At 42.0% G+C, this 22426-nt stretch overlaps 2 protein-coding genes across 2 annotated transcripts; one reads left to right on the top strand and one right to left on the bottom strand.

Annotated features, from left to right (window-relative positions):
• The first annotated feature begins 1854 nt into the window (after positions 1-1854).
• LOC113164701 (adrenodoxin) lies at positions 1855-7751 on the top strand. The gene is given in 5 exon segments (XM_026364110.1): positions 1855-2129; positions 4726-4824; positions 4826-4845; positions 5909-6038; positions 6982-7751. Coding segments are annotated over 5 exon segments (498 nt in total). The 5' UTR covers positions 1855-1989; the 3' UTR covers positions 7091-7751.
• On the bottom strand, positions 7247-22399 carry LOC113164699 (rho GTPase-activating protein 20-like). The gene is made up of 17 exons (XM_026364108.1): positions 20352-22399; positions 20078-20177; positions 17833-17918; positions 16655-16828; positions 16345-16494; positions 15612-15653; positions 15431-15515; positions 15114-15191; positions 14553-14619; positions 14034-14228; positions 13752-13924; positions 12819-12983; positions 12203-12315; positions 11919-12111; positions 11168-11276; positions 10179-11089; positions 7247-9974 (listed from the first exon to the last, which is right to left on the bottom strand). Exons 2-17 carry the CDS (start codon positions 20141-20143, stop codon positions 9207-9209), a joined length of 3375 nt encoding a protein of 1124 aa, XP_026219893.1. The 5' UTR covers positions 20144-20177; positions 20352-22399; the 3' UTR covers positions 7247-9206.
• Positions 22400-22426: the final 27 nt, after the last annotated feature.

Genomic DNA, 22426 nt, shown 5'->3' with positions numbered 1-22426 from the left:
TATTAACTATTGTGTCAGAATATTATAAAGGCCACAGCTTTTCTTTAACATGGTAATAAATCAATAATGATCAAAGTCTAATTTTTGAACAGCCGCCGAGGAGGTCAATTACTCTGATTAGATCATTTGTTTGCCACGGTCAACAGTTTTGCTGCCAAGGCAACAAATCACAAAACTATAATTAATCATTGACACATAAATGTCCGACAATTAACTAACAATCTCAAACATACTGAACACACTGAACTAAATCGGTGTTTGACATTGATTTTGTCAGATTTTGGTGCAGTTCCCATGTTTGTTTGTTTTTTTACAGTGCCTCTGAACACATCTGGAAATTAAGATTCAATAATAATTGAATCTTAATTAATAATAAAAATTCAAGTAAAGTAAACTGGAATAAATCGTGAACAAACAATTATCAAGAAAGTGTTTTTACCACACTTAATTATGTCTTATTAGCAGATCTACAGAGAAAGCAGAAGTCAGATTTTACCTGACAGCGTCAGCAACAGCAGAACTACCTCGAACATCCTGCAAACATAAGAAACAGCAACTTTTCATCTCTATGTTTTGTTGATTGTGAACAGAAACATAAGACATTAAAATATCACATTAACCTCGTTTCTGATCAGTTTCTCTCTGCTGTCCTGTGTTATAAGCTTAAACCACATGGAAACGGTTTGTTAGTTTGTGTGTCGCTCACCTGAGACCGCAGTGATGTACAATGAGAAACTCTGAACCATAAGGCTACTCATTAATAGTTCGCTGCCGTGGTCATAAACCCTGCTAATAACACTTTGAGTCAGATTATTGGTTAATCTGCATCTCCCAAACTTGGATAATTACTGATATTTGATGCACTTTGCCCTCAGGTCGTACCTGATAAAGGTGCTGATATAACACAAGTTAACAAAGTACAGCAACAGCTGACCTGAAATGGAAGCCATGAGAAAATCTCATAGCTTGGCATCCTACTATACTGTACACATCCTGTGTGCCTGGTTTCAGTAAATATTTCGAAGGTGAACGGCACTTGGTTTAATCGATGGTAGCTCAATCTGTATTTGTGAATGTGGACAGAAAGTGGATGTTACAACAGAAGTGAACAAATGGCAAAAGTGGCAGTGAAGGTCACCAAATATTGTTTTGGGAGGTGGATTGGTGTTTTTACAGGTCAGTACACATGTACGTCTTATCAGTGGACTTAATGACATGGACCTGGGGCCTAGATTCCCAGTGCTGTTGCCACATTTCAGCAGTGTTGATGCAGTAGGTCAAACAAGTTGTTCTTCTCTGATAAATATCATAATGTAATAAAGTAAAAATGTTTCTAGAATGAAAATTCAATGATGGTTAGCAAAATGCATTTTAGCTCACACAAGTCAACTTCTAGAGTTTGTTTTGACACATTCAGATATTATAGGCACTGGTTACTGGAGTGAACGCTGCTGCATGGTCACTTGGTGGATGGTGACACTTTATTCAGATTACTTTCAGATTAGTTTTTCTCTGACTGAGTCCTGGTCTCAACTTTACACTGTGTGAAACTTCAGTCTGGTAAATGACAAATGACAACAGAGCTCGTTAGGTCATGTTACAAATTAGCCAAGGCTTAATGTTACAGATTTTAAGTGTGTCCTAAATAAATATTAAAAAATGTTTCATATAATATATAATAATAAGAATTGTAGGCTGAAATAATATTGTTTTCCATTTGAGGAGGTGTTTTATTTAACTAAACAGCAGAAGGTCAGTCCGCCATCTTGGCTGCAGCCAGGTTCTCACCATCAATCTCGTGAGATTATGAAATCCGGAAGACGGTGTGCGCATGTGCAGCGAGTACCGGCGAACGATTCTGCGCAGTCTCGCTCGCGGACTGACTGCAACTTAACGAAGCTCGCACGTTAGCTCGGTGGCTAAGTCCGCAAGTCCGGACCACGTCTCTGCGTCTCCACGGGTTGTTCCGAGCCTTTATCTGTACTTAAAATGGCTTTGGTAACAGCATTAAGAAGACTCACTCATGTTAGTTTACGAGAATTTTCGCGGAAGACGGTGGCAGTAACGTCGACTTCGAGGACCAGGCTGACGGGGTTCAGGAGTTTTACCGTGGGCACACAGCCTCTAAGGTGGGTAACCTGACCGGGACCACAGCCTCTAAGGTGGGTAACCTGACCGGGACCACAGCCTCTAAGGTGGGTAACCTGACCGGGACCACAGCCTCTAAGGTGGGTAACCTGACCGGGACCACAGCCTCTAAGGTGGGTAACCTGACCGGGACCACAGCCTCTAAGGTGGGTAACCTGACCGAGAGGAGCTGTGCAGACCGAGCAAAGTTTCTGCTCAACGTTGTTTGATAACGTCTGAGTTTTCATTGCGAACTCCATTCAGAAAAAGAGGGTTTTTTGACCTCTGCTGTCATTAATGTGACACACCTGGAGAACATTTCACTAATGTCTGTTCAGGTCAACTATTCAGCTGTTGTGTTACGGTTTTCTCCCACAGCTTATTCCCTGCAGGAACTTAGGGTCCGTGTTGTGAAAGCAGGTTTTAACAGGACTTTAGACGATGAGGTTTAATTGGAAATCCTGCAGTTGCTTTGGCTCTGGTTTCCTGGCAGCTCTGTGTGTGTTGACTGTGCAGCTCATTCATAAATGGGACTGAAGATTCACATTGAAATAGTGAAACTGTCACACAAACAACATAAGACTGGTTGTTCTGACCAACCACCAAGTTACTCACAGGAATAATGGTGACATTGAGACAAGTTAATTGAAAGGGTTTAGTTTTGGGTTTTAATCAGATTTTGTGTGATTTCATTGTTTGGGAACTATTTGCTGTATGTCACACTTGGCAACTTGGGATTGTCAATTTTTACTGTTTTATTCTTAGAATAAGCTGATTGAATGAGGCTAAGACTCCATGTCCACAAAGCTAAAGTAATCCATCATCCTGTTAAGATACAAGGTTTTGACCAAGGCTGGCCTTCCCATGGCCAAACAACTAGTCCAATTGCATAATAGCTGCTGATTTTCTGCTCGTGTTGGAGGTTTGGTTTGTTGGGCTGGCCTTAAACTGGTTGACACTGTCCTTGTGTGCTCATGTCAGGTGGGCATGTCTGACCCTCCGTGCACCGTGCGTTGGACATTCAGGGGGGTTGATCCTCAGTGACTTTTGAGTAAGATCATCCGTCCTGAACATCTCTAAAGTGCACACGTAAGAGAAAGAGTGGGTTGACAGATATAAAACACATTAAACACATTGTTCCCACTGATGGAGACTCTCTAAAGGTCACTGAGTTTATTTATTATTACAGTCGGAGAAATCGGGGAGTTTCATTCATTTCATTTCTCAAGAGTCACTTAAAAGGAAACCCTGTGAAGTTCAGTGGTGGTGCAGTTATGTCAGTGGCTCTGCCTCGTGCTGTTAAAAACAACTGTAAATCTGAGCCACCTGTTGATGTTCATTGTTCTGTGTGTCTCAGTGTTCGGGTCACAGGTTAAGCATATATAGTTTTATTTGTGCACAGCTTCCGTAGAGTGTGTAAAATGTTGTCATTGGATTCAAAGGCCACAGCAGCGTCTCATTTTACTTTTGTGTAATTCTCGTTGTGAAACTCAAACTTGTGTAGCCTCTAGTTGTCATCGGGGGGAAGTTTCACATTCACTGCACTTGAACACTAACTTGGACAACAAAGATATCGCTGAATGTTAATCCCCAACTTTCATTATGCTAGTCAGAAACATTTATTGACTGAATGAAACATGAAGCTTTAGTTGAGATTTTAGTGAAGTGTTCAGACCCTTCGTGCTTTTGGAAGCAGATACAGATTTGTCTCTACAACCTTGTCACTCATGGATTTGTGCAGTTTATCCCATTATTCCTGACAGATCCTCTCAAGCTCTATCTGGTTCGGTGAAGGTGTCTGTGAAGTGTCATCTTCAGGTCTCTCCAGACATCTTCCATGAGCTTTAGCCTTGGGTTTGGCTGGGCAGAGGACAGTGACAGACTTGTCCTGTAGCTGCTCCAGAATTGTTTGAACAGTGAAGTGTCTCTGGATGCTGGAGCAGCTTTTTGATTTGGGATATTGGTTCCACACTCACAGTTATTGATGCTTATGACCACTCAATGCGTTTGGTTTATCCTCTGTCATGCAGTATGAACTGTGGGATGTTATATACACTTGTTAACTATGTCCAGTAAATTCAGTTTGTCATATGTGGACTTTAGTCATGTTGAAACCATCAATTGTTTGACATTTTTGTCCTAAAAATGACAAATTTAGCTAAATAGTTAAAGAATTTAGTTCTTGCTTTCTGAATTATTCTTGAAAATTAACATATTTTTCATAAGAAACCCTTTTACTTTAAGCGATTAAACATTTCTTTGCACATATTGGTGTTGTATGTACACACAGCCTTATTCAAGTTACACTACTGACTGTTAAAATATAGATAATTGTGCTTATTGAAATAAAGAAAATTATGGTAAATGGTTCTGTATAATGTAAATGTTTTGTACAATGTCAAATTCGGAGTTTTACACATTCATCCGTCAATGACTGAAACTGTGTGTATTGATAAGTTCTGACCACCAGAGGGCAGTGAAGTGTGGTGGAACCTTTTTAACAGCAGGCATTAGAAAGTAGAGTTAGTTACCACATATTTAAATGTTTTAGCATTCGGCCTAAAACTGTTCTTTCTTTATCTGTGTGTGTGTGTGTAGGTCGGACAAGGTGACGGTCCACTTCATCAACAGAGACGGGGAGAAGATCACAGTGAAGGGGTCACCTGGAGACACTTTGCTGGATGTGGTTATTAATGAGCCTTGACTTTGATGGCTTTGGTACGAAAGCGCAACACAGATAAACACAGATATTTTTGTCGGTCGATTGATTGAGTCATACAGTGGAAAGGATAAGTATGTGAACCTTTTGGTTTTTCATAGTATTGACAACCTTCAGCAAGTAAACAAATTATCTAATAATAACACAAAAATAATGTTCCTACATAATAGTGGAAAAATTATGACTTTCTAGGTGTGGACTACAGCTACTTTGACTGACAGAAAAAAAACACTTATTTTCAGTTTGTTTTGCACAAAAAGAATAAAGTTATGTCTCAACCACACCTCATCAAAAGGAGCTTTCAGAGCATCTATGATCAAGAATTGTTGGTTTACATGAAGCTGGAAAGGGTTACAAAGTGATGTCAAAGACGTTAGAAATTCACCAGTCTACAGTGAGACAAACTATCTACAAACTTTGGGACTGTGGCTAGTCTACCAAGAAATGGGCGTCCAAGAGCAAAATGACACTAAGAGCACAACAAACACTCCTGAGTCTACAGTAGGTAAAACATTGAACTAGCAGGGTGTCAATGAAAGGACACCATGAAGGAATCTTCTGCTTAGTAAAATAAACATTGCTGCACACCTGAAATTTGCCAAAGAGCATATTGACACTCAACAGCAGTATTGGCAAAATGCTTTATAGAATGATGAAACTTTATTGAACTATTTGGAAAGAACACACAGCACTACATCTGGGGGGGTCGGGGTCAATCAGTTTTCAAGGCTTCACATACTTTTTCCACTATCACTATGAGGTTTTTATGGTTGTTCTCAATAAAGACACAAAGGATCATATTTGTTCGTGTTATTATTTTCAGCACATCTTATTTGTTAATACTCTTGACTTATATGAAGATCAAACAAATTCAGACAAATTAATGCTGAAAACTATGAAATTCCAAAAGGTTCACATACTTTTTCTTGCTACTGTATACTGAGATTGAGAGGCTATGCCTCTTAGCATGCTCACCCATTGCTTTTATCTTACGCTACCAGTGTGCAGCTGAGTTGAACGTCATGCTTCACATGTATTTCTAATAGACTTTGTGTGGTGTAGGTGCATGTGAGGGAACGCTGGCGTGCTCCACGTGCCATTTGATCTTTGATGACGAGGTCTACAAAAAGTTGGGCCGAGTAACAGACGAGGAGATGGACATGCTAGACTTAGCCTACGGCCTGACTGAGACGTAAGGACACACACATACACACAAACACAAACAAGCTTATGTAAATTCTCAATTATCCCTTTTCTGTTTAATTGGTTTTCTGTGGAATTAACTGATTAAAACAGATTTGTCCTGGAAAGTGATCTCACACACTCCATGATACAGATGAGCTATTATTACCATATAGATCTTTATTAGAATACAACCAACTTGATCCTTATAATGGTCCAAAGAAGCCTGATCAGTAATGGTCTTTGTAGAGGGACACCAGTCAAGAATCCACTTTTGTCTTTCGAGTTGTTTTGTATGTTTGGGGTCATGACCAGATCCCGTCTGTCTCCAAACTTTAGCTCGTGCATCACTTTCTATCTGACAAATGTCACCCTGACCTTCCTGTTCTTCTGCCTAATAAGTGGTTTCCATCTTCTGGTGTAGTCTCTGTACTTTTGTTCATGAAGTCTTCTGCAAACAGTAGATTGTGAAACCTTCACTCCTGCCCCCTGCAGGTTGTTGTTGATGTCGCTAACAGCTGTTTTAGGGTCTTTCTTTACAGCTCATGATGTTTCTGTCGTCAGCTCCTGTTGTCTTCCTTAGTCTAAATGTTTAACGTCTGTTACTCAGTACACCAGTGGTTTCTTTCTTCTTTTGCACTTTCCAAATGGTTGTACTGGCTATGGACAATGTTTGTGCGATGCCTCTGATCGGTCACCATATGAAGTCTGAACAGGCTGAAGCCAAATCTGTAGACATCCAGGGCTAATTATTTAACATTTGGACATGAAAGCTTAAATGTTGATCTTTTTGTGTCATGTTCGTCTTTTGACGTCAAACCCAAATGTTTTTTTTTTTTTTTTTGACGGATCTATCTTCATCAGCTGATCTCTGATTTTAGAATTAAATGGAAACTGACCACAACCAATATAAACATTTGCTCCAATATGTTGTCACTTTTTCATCTCTGCAGATCTCGCCTGGGCTGTCAGATCTGTCTGACGAAGTCTCTGGAGGGCATGGTGGCCAGGGTCCCGGAGAGCATAACCGACCTTAGACAGAGCAAAGACGAATCAGCTTAACCAGGAACCGGCAGCTGAGGAGCGTGGATGGGAGGTTGTTGTGCCCGGTCAGAACTGAAGGTACAACGTGTGCACAGGGACAATGGTGGGTGTGAATCTGGCACTTACTGCTGTATCTGGTCGGCTGCCACTGTACGGTCTTTCTTTTGATTTAACTACATGGGAGAGCCTCTGTAACAATTAGAGAACCTAGTGTGAGGAATCATAACGTATTGTAAAATCTAAACTCTAAACTGTAAATCTGCCTGAAAATCTCCCCTAATGTAACATTTGGACATTTTAATCTGTCTGTAAACAAACAAAAAAGGTTGTATCTGTCACTATGAATGGCACACGGTGGACCACCTGTAGATTTTGGCAGTGCCTTCCATTGTCCAATAGTGTCTTTTCCTTTCTTTTTGTCAAACTAACACAAGACGTCTTACAACAGCCACAGGTTTAAAGTTGACCCTTCAGTGTGTATAAGTCATATCCGCTGAACAAAGGTGGACAGCTGATTGAAATGTTTGTAAATCAAACGCCTAAGAGATTGTGCCGATGCTGACACCCACCCCCTCCATACAAACGTATTTTATTCTACAGTGTATGTGTGTATTCCCCGACTGTTGTTGGTTCACTCAGTTCCTTTATGTAATCAGCCAAACACTTGTGTATGTGTCTAGAGTAAAAAAAAAAAAATAATGTAATAAAAATAATCACCTTTCTAAAGGAGTGTTGAGCTGTCACTTTGTAAAACCACCAGCAACTTCACATTAGTCACATCTTTATTTGCAAAAGCAGAGTTTTACAGCCTATTAACGCAGCGTATGAAAATGTTTACAAAGCAACGTGGTGCAGACAATATAAGAAAGCAACAGTCTTGTATTTAAACGCAGTGTAGAGCTGCATAAAATATAAAGCTTAAAAAAAATTAACTAGAGTACTTGTTTTCTCCTTGAGGGATCATTCATATTTACACATACAGTAATGGAAACATCAGGGCAGGGTGCGGGGCAGAGGGGTTCATTCAATTTATTACAGGCTCCTGTGAAAACCACATTATTGGCAACAAATAGAAAACAAGTATCAGAATCACAGCTGTGAACTGCGAAGTGGTTTTCTACAGAACGAGCAGGAAGCATATGAAATGTCATTTATAATACTGACTCACTGCCACCATCTAAAGCTTATTAGTGGCATCTAGAAAAGTCTGTACAAAACTCAGCTTGTGTGAATTTGTGTGAACAGTTTCTTGGATCACTGGTTCTGAATCTAAACTATATTCATCCCTGTATGAGCTATGACTTACTGCAAATATAGAGCAAAGTGCAGGTCTATACAGTGTATTTACACTGCAGGGGTTTAAAAACATGTCACATAATGTCTCCTAGTATTTATAAAAGCAGTGTGACCTCCAGACAGAGTGAACAAACGCAGGCTTGGGTCCTAGATAGATGTAAATTTCGTAATAATGAATCTATGTAACAATCTAGTCTTAATAATAGAAGTTTACACTGAGCACAATTCTTAGCCACGTCCTAACTACGCTTCAGCTCGTGCTTGGAGATACTGTACGCTGCCTCTCGTCTATTTACTATGTACATTCACAGTATGTAAACAACGACGCATGAACGAAGCCCAGTTCGTGATTGGCCAGTTGATGTAGAGCTGGACAATAGAAGAAGGCAAAACCAGGTAGTTTCAATTGGCAGCTTTTAACTTTGGCCTAATGTTATTTTTTTTAAAAGGTTAAACACTGTATTAAACATCACTGCACAAATGTACTTGGCCAGATTCAGATTAACATAATGGCAGCTGTGACATGAGATGTAGGCTCAGTGCTGTTGAACTAATTTAGTTTGTTCTAACACAGCAGATGAGCTTGATTTCAGGTTCTGTTCCAGACTCGACTAGTAAAACCTGGATCACAAAGTTCTGCAGACTTTCAGCTATATTCAGTCAAGATATTAAACCCTGTAGACGTTAAGATGGAGATCACTGAGCTGACGTATTTTCAAAGCAGTGAACTTTGGACTGTACTAAAGCTACGACGCGAAGGGGACGTTTTGATCTTGTTATTGTTTAGTTGAATCATTTTAACTCTGTGTTGTGCTTTTACTCCGAGTTACCGTCGTATTCACACATAGGATTCTTCAGCAAACAGGAGCTGGTCAAAGTCTGGATCCGCTGATGGATCGCTGCATCTCTTCAGCCATTCCCTGTGACTCTCCACGAGGGCGAGCGCCACCTGCTGGCTGCTCTGGGGGTTACTGCACGGGTGAGAGGAGAAGTAGTCCTTCACTGTTTTTGTGGCACAAGGGGAGAGGCAGAAACGGGCCTCGGGCGTCCCTCCCTTTGAATCCACCTCGGACACCTTTAACCCTGGATCGCTGGGCAACCTCGCCCTGGTTACTTGGCTCACAACCTGCCGTGAAGGTTCGGACCCCCGGCGCTGGTAGAGCTTTGCTTGGCACTGCTCCTCGACGGAGTGAGACTTGTGTCGCTTGAACAGGGACAGAGATGGGCCGGTCTGCTTGTAAAATACAGAGGGCAGTGACTGCTTCTGCTCATTCACTTCACTTTGTGCTGCACACCTCTGGTTGGTGACCCCACCTCCAGTGTTTGGGGGGGTGTCACTGAGCAGCCTGGTGCTTAACGGGGAGTCGGACGAATGGAACCAGGGGGATTTGGGAAACTGGAGGCTCCCTGTAGAGCGGTGGTGGGACGGGGGGCTGGAGGAGTCCGGTTTAAGTTGTTGGGATTTCCCCTTCCCATGGCCGCCGCCTCCTGCATCCTTTGAGAGTCGGCAGGATGGTTTGGGCTTGGGCTGACTGCTGGAGATCGGTTTGCCTCCTGCTTTTCCTTTGTCTGGGACAAGAGTGAGCGACTTATCAGCTGCTCCTCCCTGTTTGTACAAACATACAGTATGTTGAGAACAAAAAGGAGTTTAAAACCTGAGGCAGCACTGGAAGACGGATCTAATTAAAGACTAATGTTGTTTACTAGACCCTAACAAAACATCATTTTGCTTGTTAGTTACTTTTTTATCTCATTTTTGACCTAAATTCTGTAGACGCTGGCTTAATAAAGCAGTTATCATTCCACTCACCCCAGTCTTGTCTTCGTCCTCTTTCTCCAAGTTCTCTTGTTGGGTTAGTGACAGTCTTCGGTCTTTCTTCAGCCAGGAGTTTGGGTGGAGGCCCCTGCAGCTTTTTAAAGTCCCCCAGTTGAGTGGTTCTTTGGGTGGAGAGCCTTTAGGATTAGTCCCCAGGTCTGGATGTCCAGCAGAGGTCAGAGTCGAGCTTACGGTGAAGGATGTAGAGGGAACCGAGTTGGGGGGAACATGTGCCTTGGTTGGGTAAAGCCCCCGTCTGGTCGCCCAGGTTTGGTCGCTGCTGAGAGAGTCCAGGGAGTCCAGGGAGGAGCGGGTTGGTGCAGGGGAGTTGGGGGTAGAGGAGAGGCTGGAAGAGCTTGCTTCCAGAACTGCTGTCCCCCCACCCTGCAGCTTGAACCCAGACTGGTCTTCACTCCCCCTGCTGTGACTGCTGTGAGTGAGCATGTGGCTGCTGGACTTCTTTAGAAGTTCTTCTTCGCCATCCTCTTCCTCACCAGAGAGACCATCAGTTCTCCCTGACACACATGGCCGAAACTTGGCCACGTATGCTATAGCCGGCTCTGAGCGCCGCCGCTGTCTGTGTCGACCATCTAGGGAAAGACAATCCAGGGTGGACGAGGTGTACACGATCGGTCCGTCCTGGTCTGGGTCCTGTCTCCTGCCTCTGGTTCTCCCAAGTGGGTGTAACTTCAGAGCACGCGGGCTGCCGGGCTGGGTGTGGTTTGTATCTGGGTCAGTGTCCTGGTCGTAGTCACTGAGTGTGAGGATGGAGTCCAGGCTGCCTTTAAGAGGTTTGGAACGAAGGGGTCTCCTGCTGCAGACGCTGGGCGACCCACCGCTGCTGTTGTCCAGCTCATTCTCCAGGCTGTCGTACGATGAGTCGGTCAGAGGGTACATCCACGAGTCTGATGGTAAAGGAGGTCAGAAATGAGACACGTCTTTAAATCCTACCAACTTCAATCATGTTTCCATTGTCTCTGTACCTGTCTCCTCACTGTCGAGTCTTTGTGGCGGTCCTCCAAACAGAGAGGAGGGGTCTTCTCCAAGAATCTGCTGGCAGTGTTCAATCATAAACTTAACCAGCTCACACACCTGCACAGTTATAGAGAAGAGTTCATGTTCAGCCACTGAACTAATGAACAGAGTAATTACTGTTTCAGCTTTTCTCTGCATGCACATTGTTTTAATGCTTATTAGAAGTTATTTATATCTAATTCTTATCTCCTCTTTTCAGCCTAGTGCCTCATTTCTGAGCAGCTGCTTGTGTTTTATGCTTCATACTCTGTAACAAACAGACTTTATAGACTTTATGTAGTTTGCTCCGTCTTCATCCGCACTTCAGAAAGTCAGTGTTCTAAAATTAGACATTTTTTCTTTTCTGAAAAGCTGATTTGAGACATTCCTGTGGTTTAGAGGTGATTAACAGGTCTAAAACTAAACAAAACTAACATTCACCTGACAGTTTAACAGCTCAGTGATTGTGTGAACGATGTGAAATACTTTGATTTTCTTTGAATAGCAACATTTCCAAATTAGAGAGGAAGCTGCTTCAGGAGGTGAAGTGAGCGTGAGACACAACTAACAAACTTCTTTTTGTTACTGAGCTGTGACACAGCTTAGACAGATTTATTTCATTGTGCTGCAGCAGTTGTGGGTGTCAAAGTGTATTATAGCAGTAGTAGCCAGCTGTATCTAGGTCTGGATCAAACTGCACTAGTTCCACCTCTCTCCTACCTTCTTAGTTCCTTCTCCCTCCACCTCAGGGCTGCTAGGAGCTCCAGGAGGCCAAAGGATACTGGGAGCGATGCAAACCGATAGATTGAAACTCGTCATCTGGTTCTCGGGGGCGTTGCCCTGGATACCGTGCAGCATGGCCAACACATAGCGTAGCAACAGAGCGTTTTGTTTGGGCAGCCGACAAATCATCCTGCAGGAAGACGGAGGAAAGGAAAGAAACTGTTTTACAGACGTGAAGGACACCAGATGTTCACCTAGAGCATCTGGAAGATCAGTGTTACCTCTGTATGTCCTGCACCTGTTCCTCCTCCTCCTCCTCTTCCTCCAACACGTCCATCCATTCTTCATGAAGTTCACAACACAGCAGGCTGCCCGGGATGCTGCGCAAGAAATCCTGAAAACACACACACACACACACACACACCACTAAATGACACCGCTAACGTTTGTCTGAGGATTCATTAATCAGAATAAAAACAGTCAGTTACTGGTTTTGTTTGGATGCACTGGTTCTTTATCTGCTCATCATTAGAGTGATGAATGAAGGATATGCAGCTGTGCCACATAAGGAAGTGACACAGTTGAAGCGCTCATGCACAGAAGCTCTGTTATACCTCCAGATAATAAGGGATTATAATCCAGATTACATTACCAAGCCTCCTCTGCTGTGACAGCTTGTCCTGCTAATGGAGCTGCAGATTAAACATGTTCTTACAGATATGGGTCAAGAAGGTAACGATGTACACAAACACATACAGGAAAAGATGCTGATGCTGGTAATCATTAGTCACGCCAAGATCAACCCGAAGAAAACCCCTGGTGTTGTGTTAAATGTGTTTACATGTAGTGAACACTAAATCATATGGTTTTAAAGTGTGTGTGTACACACACACTTACCTTAAAGACTCCAGCTATGATAAACACGTGGTCACGTGTCAGAGGAAGTTGGAACTCCCCCGAGTCCAGAGAGTCCCGCAGCTCCCTGACAGCCCGAGCTCCTGCTGGCCGCCGGAAGATCCCCCTCGTCCACGAACCCTCATGGTACAGAAACGTCAGCATGTCCTGGTGACAGAGAAGACGGATGGAGGAGCAGAGAACGTGAGGCATTTAGTTGTCTCAGTTTTCCTTTACTTTGTTCTCAAACTGCAGGTTTACTTGTGGTTCGTAGAGTTTCCAGATGTAGAATGGGAGGTAGAGTCTTTAGCTATCAAGCTCCTCTCCTGTGGAACTAGCTCCCAGTTCAGGTTCGGGAGGCAGACACCCTCTCCACATTTAAGTCTAGACTTAAAACTTTCCTTTTTGATAAAGCTCATAGTTAGAGATGGATCAGGTGACTCTGGACCATCTCTTAGTTATGCTGCTATAGATAAGTCTGCTGGGGACCCTTTACTGATACACTGAGCTCCTCTCCTCTAGTCTATCCATTCAAATTCTACCATTGCATGTCATTAACTTTGTCATTTCTCTCTTCCGTAGTTGTGTCTCCCCCTCTTCGTATTTTTCTGCTCAGCCCTGTAGATCTCCAGTTACTGGCCCTACAAACCTGCCCAGTGATTTTGCTGCTTGTTGTTTTTTGTTGCCTGCTCTTCTTTTCTCTCTCCTCTTTCCACTCACCCCAACCAGCCGAGGCAGATGGCCGCTCAGCCTGAGCCTGGTTCTGATGGAGGTTTCTGTCTCCTAGTGCTGCTCAAGTGGAGTTGTTGGGTTTTCTATATAATTCTGTATACACTTATATTTTGCCTTGAGGCGACTTTTGTTGTAATTTCGCTCTATACAAATAAAACTGAATTGAATTGAAACTATCACTGTGATGTCATTGTATCCTCTCACCATGACTGGTTTCGGCAGAGCGTCCTCTACACAAACGGCACTGAGTGGCTGCCCGAACAGGCAGCCGGTGGCAGCACCAGCAAGAGACAGCTCGTTCAGCTGAGAGGAGGAGCCTCGCCAGAAGGCCCAGGTGATAAGTGAACGCCTCCTTTTAAATGACTTCTGAGGAAAATCTGAGCAGACCAAACAGGGTTTATCAATCCTTTACCATGTATTTTTAAAATGAATAATCCATAACTTTATCTTTTACACTGTACAAAATGACAGAGCAGCCGAGCTCACCTGCAGGCACGTGCTGCTGAAACGCGTCAGTGGGCCGAGGCTTCAGGATGAACTGACACTGCTTGTACACCTGCAGCTGCTCCACCTGGAAGGCCTTCTGTTTGTCTGCATGCGCTGCAGCAGTGTCCCTGCCACCTCCCTGAGACGCAGAGTGTCTCACGTGACTCATCTGGATACTGAAGGGAAACTCGTGACCTGAGACAGAGCAGTGGACACAGAACGGCTTAATATAGTGCAGCTGCTGTGAAGCATCATCAGCATCGTAACATCACTTTATTAGTCATCACACTGAACACACTCCTCCCCGGGAATGTATGACACCAGTGGGTCTAAAAAAAACATCTCACCCCTGTGTAAACGCTTGGACGTTAACACCTGAGAGAAACTGACAGAGGGGTGTAATGTTGGGGGGAAGAAATAAGAGTCAGAGAACAGGAAAAGCTGGAAAGAAAATCTCGCATCAATTAAGACGACAATGGGATCTAATGATATCGAGCACTGTAGAAGTCACTCACTGACCTATTAGAGGATACGGGGTGTTGTCCCTCTTGGAGATGACCCACAGCTGGAAGTCTTTCACGTTACCCTGCAAAAAACACAGATAAACACAGGTAGAAAAACAAGATGCACAACTCTACTCTTTGTGTTGGTTCTGTCAGTCTGTCTGTCTTCCTCCAACGTGTGGTCTGTGCTTTTCTGAGGTGATGGCAGAAGTGAACTTGCGGCATCTTTCTGATCTCCTGTGTTTGTGAGAGGACTGCCAGGAGGCACATGTTACCACGGATACATCATGGTTTTGTTTTTTGATTAGTTTTTGTTTTACATATGGAAAGAGCTAACTATTAGCTCTTAATGTTCTGGGGTCCATTCAACTTTTATTGTGATCATCTGCAGTGTGCAGCAATAGAAAAAGGTTATTTTACTATTCCAATGCTCTAAAACACAAATTATTAATTAATTAATAATCACATAGAGTTTTGTTTGTTTATAAAAACTACTTTTTTTGGTGAAATGGATCAGCTGAATAACTATTAGAAAAAACTGTTTATGATGCAAGAAAAATCTTTTTTCGTTACTCACTATGACGCCAAACTGCTGCAGGGCCAGTCGGATCACCTCATTGGTTGAATCCGAGTTGCTGACGGGGAGCGTCTTGGTCTAACCAGGGGAGAAGGCAGCAGAGGAGATTTTAAGCATACGGGCTGATTTGAACATTACACACTGTTCACTGCAAGTATCACAACAAATACACACGAACCATTGAAATAGAGGATCATAAAGCAAAAAGACAGGACGAGTCAAACCAACAAGATCAACTGAAGAGTGGACAGAATTACAGACAGATATACAGTGCAGATAAAAAAAGCAGATGTGAGACTCTAACAACATCAACTCACCACAGCAAACGTGTTGATTCCCTTCCCGTAAACTCTCAGAGGAATCGTTTTGGGTTCTTCTTTCTCTTTTTCTTCTTTAATTTGACTGCAGACAACGAAGGAACGCAGCATGATGCGGTGAGGTTGTTCTGTCCCTCTCATGCACATACAGTTCACATTTCAACGTTTGCATGAAGTTTACCTTTTGAGGAGGGACAGCCACTTGTCTTTCTGTTCTGCAGAGCTGAGGGGAACACGCACAGAAACACTGCATGTTACACAGTGTGTGTGTGTTCATAAGCATCATTAGGGGTAAAACAACAACACAGCATCTGGCATGGTGCATAATTCTTCATACATGATTTGGTTTTAGAGTGTTTTTTATGGGTTTAGCAGGTTTTATTTGGATTTGAAATTATTCTTGAAGGATTAGAACTGTTGTTATTTTCCAGTTGAGCAGAGCAGTCAACTGGTGGATGGAGCTGCAGGTTTAATCACAGTTATGACTCTAACTGTGATTAAAGAGACTGTTACAACACTGCAAAGACATTGGCATGACTTAACTTGCACTTGGTTCCTGCACTTGTTGTTCTTCATACTCACTATTAAGAAATCTCTGCCTAAAGCAGATAAAGTTTAAATAATGCAGGACAAAATCCCCAGTCCTTGTTTTGTGCAAAAATACTAACCTTAGTCAAAAGTAAATGTGAGGTTTAGACTGTGTAAGTAAACCAATTCAAGAGGAGAGGTTCTTTCTAGGACAAAATCCCCTTTTTGTGTTTCCACAATCAGATTTCCTTTCTTGCTGAGCTGCAGTGGAGCGACACACAGCTAAACAGTTTTATTTTTGGCCGTGCTTGCAGTTTTACACTTCATCAATGAACATCCCACATGTACTATGGCAACATAGTAAATATGACGTAAGGCAGTTTTACCTGAACGTGGCGACACAGTTGCAGGTGGGCCAGCCCATAACAAAGCTCCTCTCTGGGTTGGTGGTTCCCTCACAGACCTCGTCCATGCAACTTGCCGTCCACATCTCACACATGCGCACCTGGGCCTTCTGTTTGAAGTGGTTAGCCGACCTGGGAGTTCAGAGAGACATGCAGCATCTCAGTGTGAACACCCACACACTAGTTTTAATCCTAGACCCAGGTATTAACCGAATCGACCAATAAATGACAAGAGGAGCAGCCAAATGTTTCACATGAGGATAAAACTACAACAACACACTGTTGTGCTTACTTGGCTTTGGCAATCAGCAGCGTGTCGTTGAACAGGAACAGGTGTCTGTACTGAGTCTGCATCCCTGTCTTCAACTGAGCGTGTCCGTGGAGAAGAAACGACCGGTCCGAGCCGGTCAGGAAAGACTGGACCAGCGAACAGGTGTCAGGACACACCGGGACGAAGAGCGTCTCCCTCGAACACAAACACATGGATCACATGGAACCAAATCGCTGACGTTTGTTATTTTACATGATAAAATAAACTGTTGTTCATCTCTCATTGGTCTGAATATTCTCAGTGATCCTGACATCTGGTCTTTGTCCCTGACCACTTCTAATGTGTTATCTGTTGTCAGAGGAGGCTACTTGGGGGAATTTGGATCAACATAACCAGAAAACTGAAAAATTAGTTTTCCACATCTGACAAAGAAAATAAAGGTTAAAACAAATTTCTAGATATATGATCTTATACGGGGACGTACACACTGTCAACACTCTCAGAGCAGGGTTGTGGTTAATGAAAGTGCTCCACCTCTGAAGGAGCTTTATAATCAGGTTATTTCTTCTTCACTTTCCCAGTCCATATGTTCAAAGACAAAGACTATTAATAGAGGCCTGATCCTCTGATACGTCTGGTTACAGAGGGATTAGCCATCCGAGTGGATTCAACACCTCACTCAGCTGTGCCCGGGGGATGTAAGTGAGATTGTGTGTGTGTGGGTGGGTGTGTGTGTGTGTGTGTGTGTGTGTGTGTGGTATTGAACAGTGTTGGTACGCTTACAACATGAACCACGCCGGAACAACTGTGCGTCCAAGTTATCAAACCACTTCCCTCCTCTGTGTTTGTATCATGACCATGTACTGGTTACTGGGGGCCAGGTTTACTCTGTCTGTTGTTCAGGTATAACGTTGATGCAGATCTGACTTTTACAAGTTAAAAGGAAGGTTGTAGAAGGGAAAAGATCCACACTTACAACAGTAATTATAATAATATTTTTTGATAGATTATCATTCACTCAAGACGACTAAAGCCTCCTTGTGGTTGTCCCACCTCTGAATATATAACTGTACATCTGATTATTTATATGAGTTTTATTACGTGCAGCTGCAGAAGTAAATCTAGAGCTGACTTTGAGAAGCACATACTTGTGTTCTCAGGAACTCTGGCCATAAGTCCCTAAATGTATTTTCCAGTACCTGGAGAGAGTCTTGGACCTGGTGAGAGCCTTGGTGATGACCATAGATGGGGCAGACTGACGCCGATAACTCTGAGACTTCATTCGCTGAAACAGACAAAGAGGATCACAGTAAATAAATAAATAAATAATAAATGTATAACTAAATATTTGTTTTACTGCTGTTTCATGAACAAACAGCATAAAACATTTATACATCCTGAAAGTTGCTCCAATTCACTTTATGTCTGCATCTGTTATAACCAACATGAATCCAAATTAGTTTCATGTTCATCAGGACAATTTGAATTTCAAAGTCAGTGCTCCACACCACAACATCTTCACTCCTCAAACATCTTAAATCATCTTAAGCATCTGTCTTCTGATACAAAGATCCTCTTTTCACATTTGACCACACTGCCCTGCAAATCAGAGTTGAACATACATGTATCATACATTATTCTGCATCCCCGTCGGTCCCTGTGGGTTTATACATAGTCCTAACTATACATCCTTACTCTTTAATAAAAGTCATAACAGGTCACAGCAGATAAAAGGCTACATGACTGTGTCACTTCCATGCGGATTTGATCCACTCTCATTATTGTCTAGCAGCCCACTGAGATCCTATGATGCAGGTTTCTTCACAGGGATAATTAAAGTTTGATTACTGCAGAAAGATTTGAGAGTGTGAAGCAAGGTGACAAGTAATCATTACATAACCACAGTTATTTCACTGTTCGATTAACATGCTCCATCATAGCTGCTGTGCAGAGAGAACAGTACAGTATCTACTGTATCCAACCACTGACACCTACTTTGAAATATAACGCTGTAACTTCAGTGACTCCACATTAATCCTAAAAATCATGCAAACATAACTTCTAGTTACATCTGATTAAAATAGGCTGGACAGGCTGAACTAGAGTGTTGAGAAACTTTTAGTGTCCCACAGTGAGAAAAGATCGGTGAACTTCAACCCAACAACTTTCCTGCACGTCCACACATTTTTGACATTTCACAGTGTAACATCATTGATTCAGCAGGGTCACACCGGGGTGAAACATTCCCTACACTGTGGCCACGACATTACAAAGTTACCTTTTAGTCCTAAAAATACACAATTTAACATGGAGACATGGGGCTTCTGCTGGGAAACGTGTCTACTGACCAACACGAGATCAAAAATGACTTTGTCATGTGTTTGTGGTTGAAGTCGACATGACAGTAACACATCAGAGTCATTCTGCCAGCAGATATTAAACTGTTTGCAGCAATAAACTTCATCTACATCTTTAAATTTAAATGAGAATGAACTCAAAGGTGCCGTGATACAAGACGAGACTGCTAAAATCAACAGGTATATTTTGGGTTATTTTTCATAGCCTAACATAATGTTTTCTCATGTCTTATTATGGATGACAGCGCATCTACAACCAATACATTACATTTACGGTAATAAACCTAGTTAATTACTGAACTGCTACTACTTCTTAATTAAAAAAATCCAATCAGATTTAGATAAAATATGATCAGGATGCAAATAAATTCAGCATTTACAACTACAGCAACTCGACCAATCAATCAATATGACTGTAAATAGGTAATACAATATGTGTGCTTATAAAATACTGGATTTATTACTATGGATACTGGGTTTGCTCATTCTTTATTTTAGCCATATATTATAACTACCATAACTGGTGGATGTGCAGTTAATTTTTCACAATTAACTTATAGTGTTACAGAACATTTTATTAACTGTTTAATAAAAGCAGATCGTTATATAAGAGTGTTCTGTCACATTTAACAGATGTTTTTAACAGGAGCTAGTTTAATACTAAACTACTAGAGATCATATCAGCTGTTTAATTACATGTTAATGATCTGAAACTGGTGTCTTATTGACGCCATGTTACTTTTAAAGGGTCATTGCGATAATTCTAGTGTCTGATCTCATTAAATCCTCCAGTGGTTCATCTTTGCACAGACGTGGTCCCACATTGGTAAAAGCTTTGGACTGATCTGACCTCTCACCCCACCAGACTGTTTTACATCACACGTATTCATATTTGGACAAAAGTAGAAAGTGAATAAATAAATAAATGAGTTCAAATGAACAGAACCGTCTGTCACCAGGTGCCACACCATCGCGCACTAACCCTAAATTAAATGAACCTCAAATACGTCAATACATGTACATATTAATGTCTTTTCATTTACGACTAAACAGCTGAGTGACACATCCACATGTGGGAAAAACGAACCCGTTTGTTGTCCTGCTGTCCACCGCCACGGCTCAGGCTGTCCTGCTGTGGAGACATGGTGTCCATCCAGCCTCCAGACGCCCTCTGGCTCACTGTCCAACTGTCCTCGGGTGATGCAGAGGAGAGAGAAATCCCATTAACAACCTCCAGCTCGGGAAGGAAGTGACCATCTCAACACAAACTGGATGAAAGTCGCTGAAAACTTTTGTGCGTAAACGGAAAAACGAGATGTGAGAGACGAGTTTAACAAATGTAAGTTAGTAACTGAACAAACCCGATGGAGAGAGCTCTCTCTGTCTGTCTCTGTGTCTCCTCACCCTCAGTAGAAGGCTGAGCTGTAACCAAAAGCACCTCCTGTCTGGATTATCAGCTGCTGTGCCACTTCTTAATGCGTCTCTACGCACGGTACGGAGGCGTCGCCAATGCGCTGGAGAAAATAGGTCTGGACTATTTTTAACCAAATGGTTCCATTCATTCAGCAGACAATCAGATTGAACCAAAACAAACAAGGACAAATGTGAGATTATTGGGTAAGAACACAGTTTGCTTTGGGGATAAGTTTGTTTAAAGACATTTTTATCTTTTTTGTTTTTACTGACGAATGTTTGAGGAGATTGAAGACGGGAAATATCCAGCATTTCACAAGAGACACAGCTTCAATTTTAAGAAAATACCTGTCCCTTTATCCTTTGACCCCCTGGTGACCACTCTGAGGAGTCCTGGCCTCTTGTACGTTAGGTTTTATATATCAGGATTATTATCATTGTTATTTACACATAGAGCTGTGTGGCTTGTTAAATCTGTAAATGACCTGTAGAGTGAACAGAGGGACTGTGTCAGTACTGTCGGCCCAGTTGAGTCCAGAGTCTCTGGGAAACAGTTATGAACAGTGCTGACTGATATCTAGGCCATCCAGTTGTAATGTAGGACACATTCACGCTTTAAATGAAACGATTCTTCAATTAACTCCACACAGACTTTTTCTACAGCACAAGATCCAAAGGAACATTTATTATGAGATTAACAGAGGCTCACGTGCAAAATGGAAACCTGCAATAAACACCTTAACATTTAGAGTGAAGGAAATCTGCAGAGTTTTAAAAGGAGCCTTTGGACCTGGCACATTTTCAAAAGGAAAAATAACTATTGCCCCAAAATCAATTGTCCTTCTAGAAACAGAAGTGGGCCACAAACTGGGCTAAAGAAGAACGAGGCCAGAAAGTGAAGAATAGAGACACAATGAGTATTCATTCCCCAAATTGGCCACAATCAGCCCTGTTAAAAGTGGATCACTTCAATGATTACCTTCCCTCGTGTTGATAATGAACAGCCTTGGGCATGGCAAAGAAAAGCAACACACCACCCCTCGTTCATGCTGCCGACCTCTACTACAAATGCACCGTCTCCATCTTTAAACATTAAAGCAAACTAAATCAGTTTGCTCTTCTTTTTGTCAGAGAGGTCGTCCACACAGAAGGGTCAAACGTGATCCACTAAACATCTTTAAATTAAGACTGAGGCTAGTTGACGGTACCAACATCTAATCTAAGGTCTTAACGAGGGGATTTTTCTAGTGTATAAAGATGACTGGAGGAAAATCTAAAATTCACGGATTACATAATATGAGTCAGATCACTCACTTCTGTTTGCACATAAATATTTTAATCCCACTCTTGTCAAATATTAACTGATGATGTTGTTTCCTGGATCTGTCACTGTGAATTTTCTCTGTACAGAAGTGAAAAATAATGTAACGGGAAATTCTCCATCACGTAATATCAACAGTAAAAAACAAAAGATCATTGCACAACAATGAAAACACAAATTTTATTAAAGTTAGACGGTGACTCATCAATAAAGTTTGAACAGAGGGTGAAATCAGACACAGCACAGTGGTTTCTGAAAATATCTTTATTTAATGTAGGTTCAACACAATATTTGAAAATCCTGTGGAATCACAAACAGAAAGTGTGTGTGTGAAAAAAATCTTTGTAATATTCAGATTAGCCCGATTTGTCCTCATTAAAAACAAAATTCCTGCATTTACCAAGTTGTTTGGTGGAAAAAGTAGAAAACAATTTTAAATAACACAGTAATAGGACTTCCCGTGTGGTAGGACTGATTAATGCCCTTCTATCTTTTTCTAATTATTCTAATACAATCGGGAACTGACGCCTAAAGCCCCATGTCGTTAACTGTACCTGATTTTCTGTGTTAGTGACGACCTCAAAAAGCTAATTTTCACTAATTTAAAGTAAAACATGTTTGATTCATTCATGTGCAGACAGTGTTGTGTGCTGTGATTTACCTACTTGTCCACGTCTTTGGCATCAGTACACAAACTGGACC

This window comes from Anabas testudineus, chromosome 2 (genome assembly GCF_900324465.2).
Source record: "Anabas testudineus chromosome 2, fAnaTes1.2, whole genome shotgun sequence".
In the NCBI taxonomy this organism is placed as follows: domain Eukaryota; kingdom Metazoa; phylum Chordata; class Actinopteri; order Anabantiformes; family Anabantidae; genus Anabas; species Anabas testudineus.
This window is presented reverse-complemented; position numbering and strand designations above follow the sequence as displayed.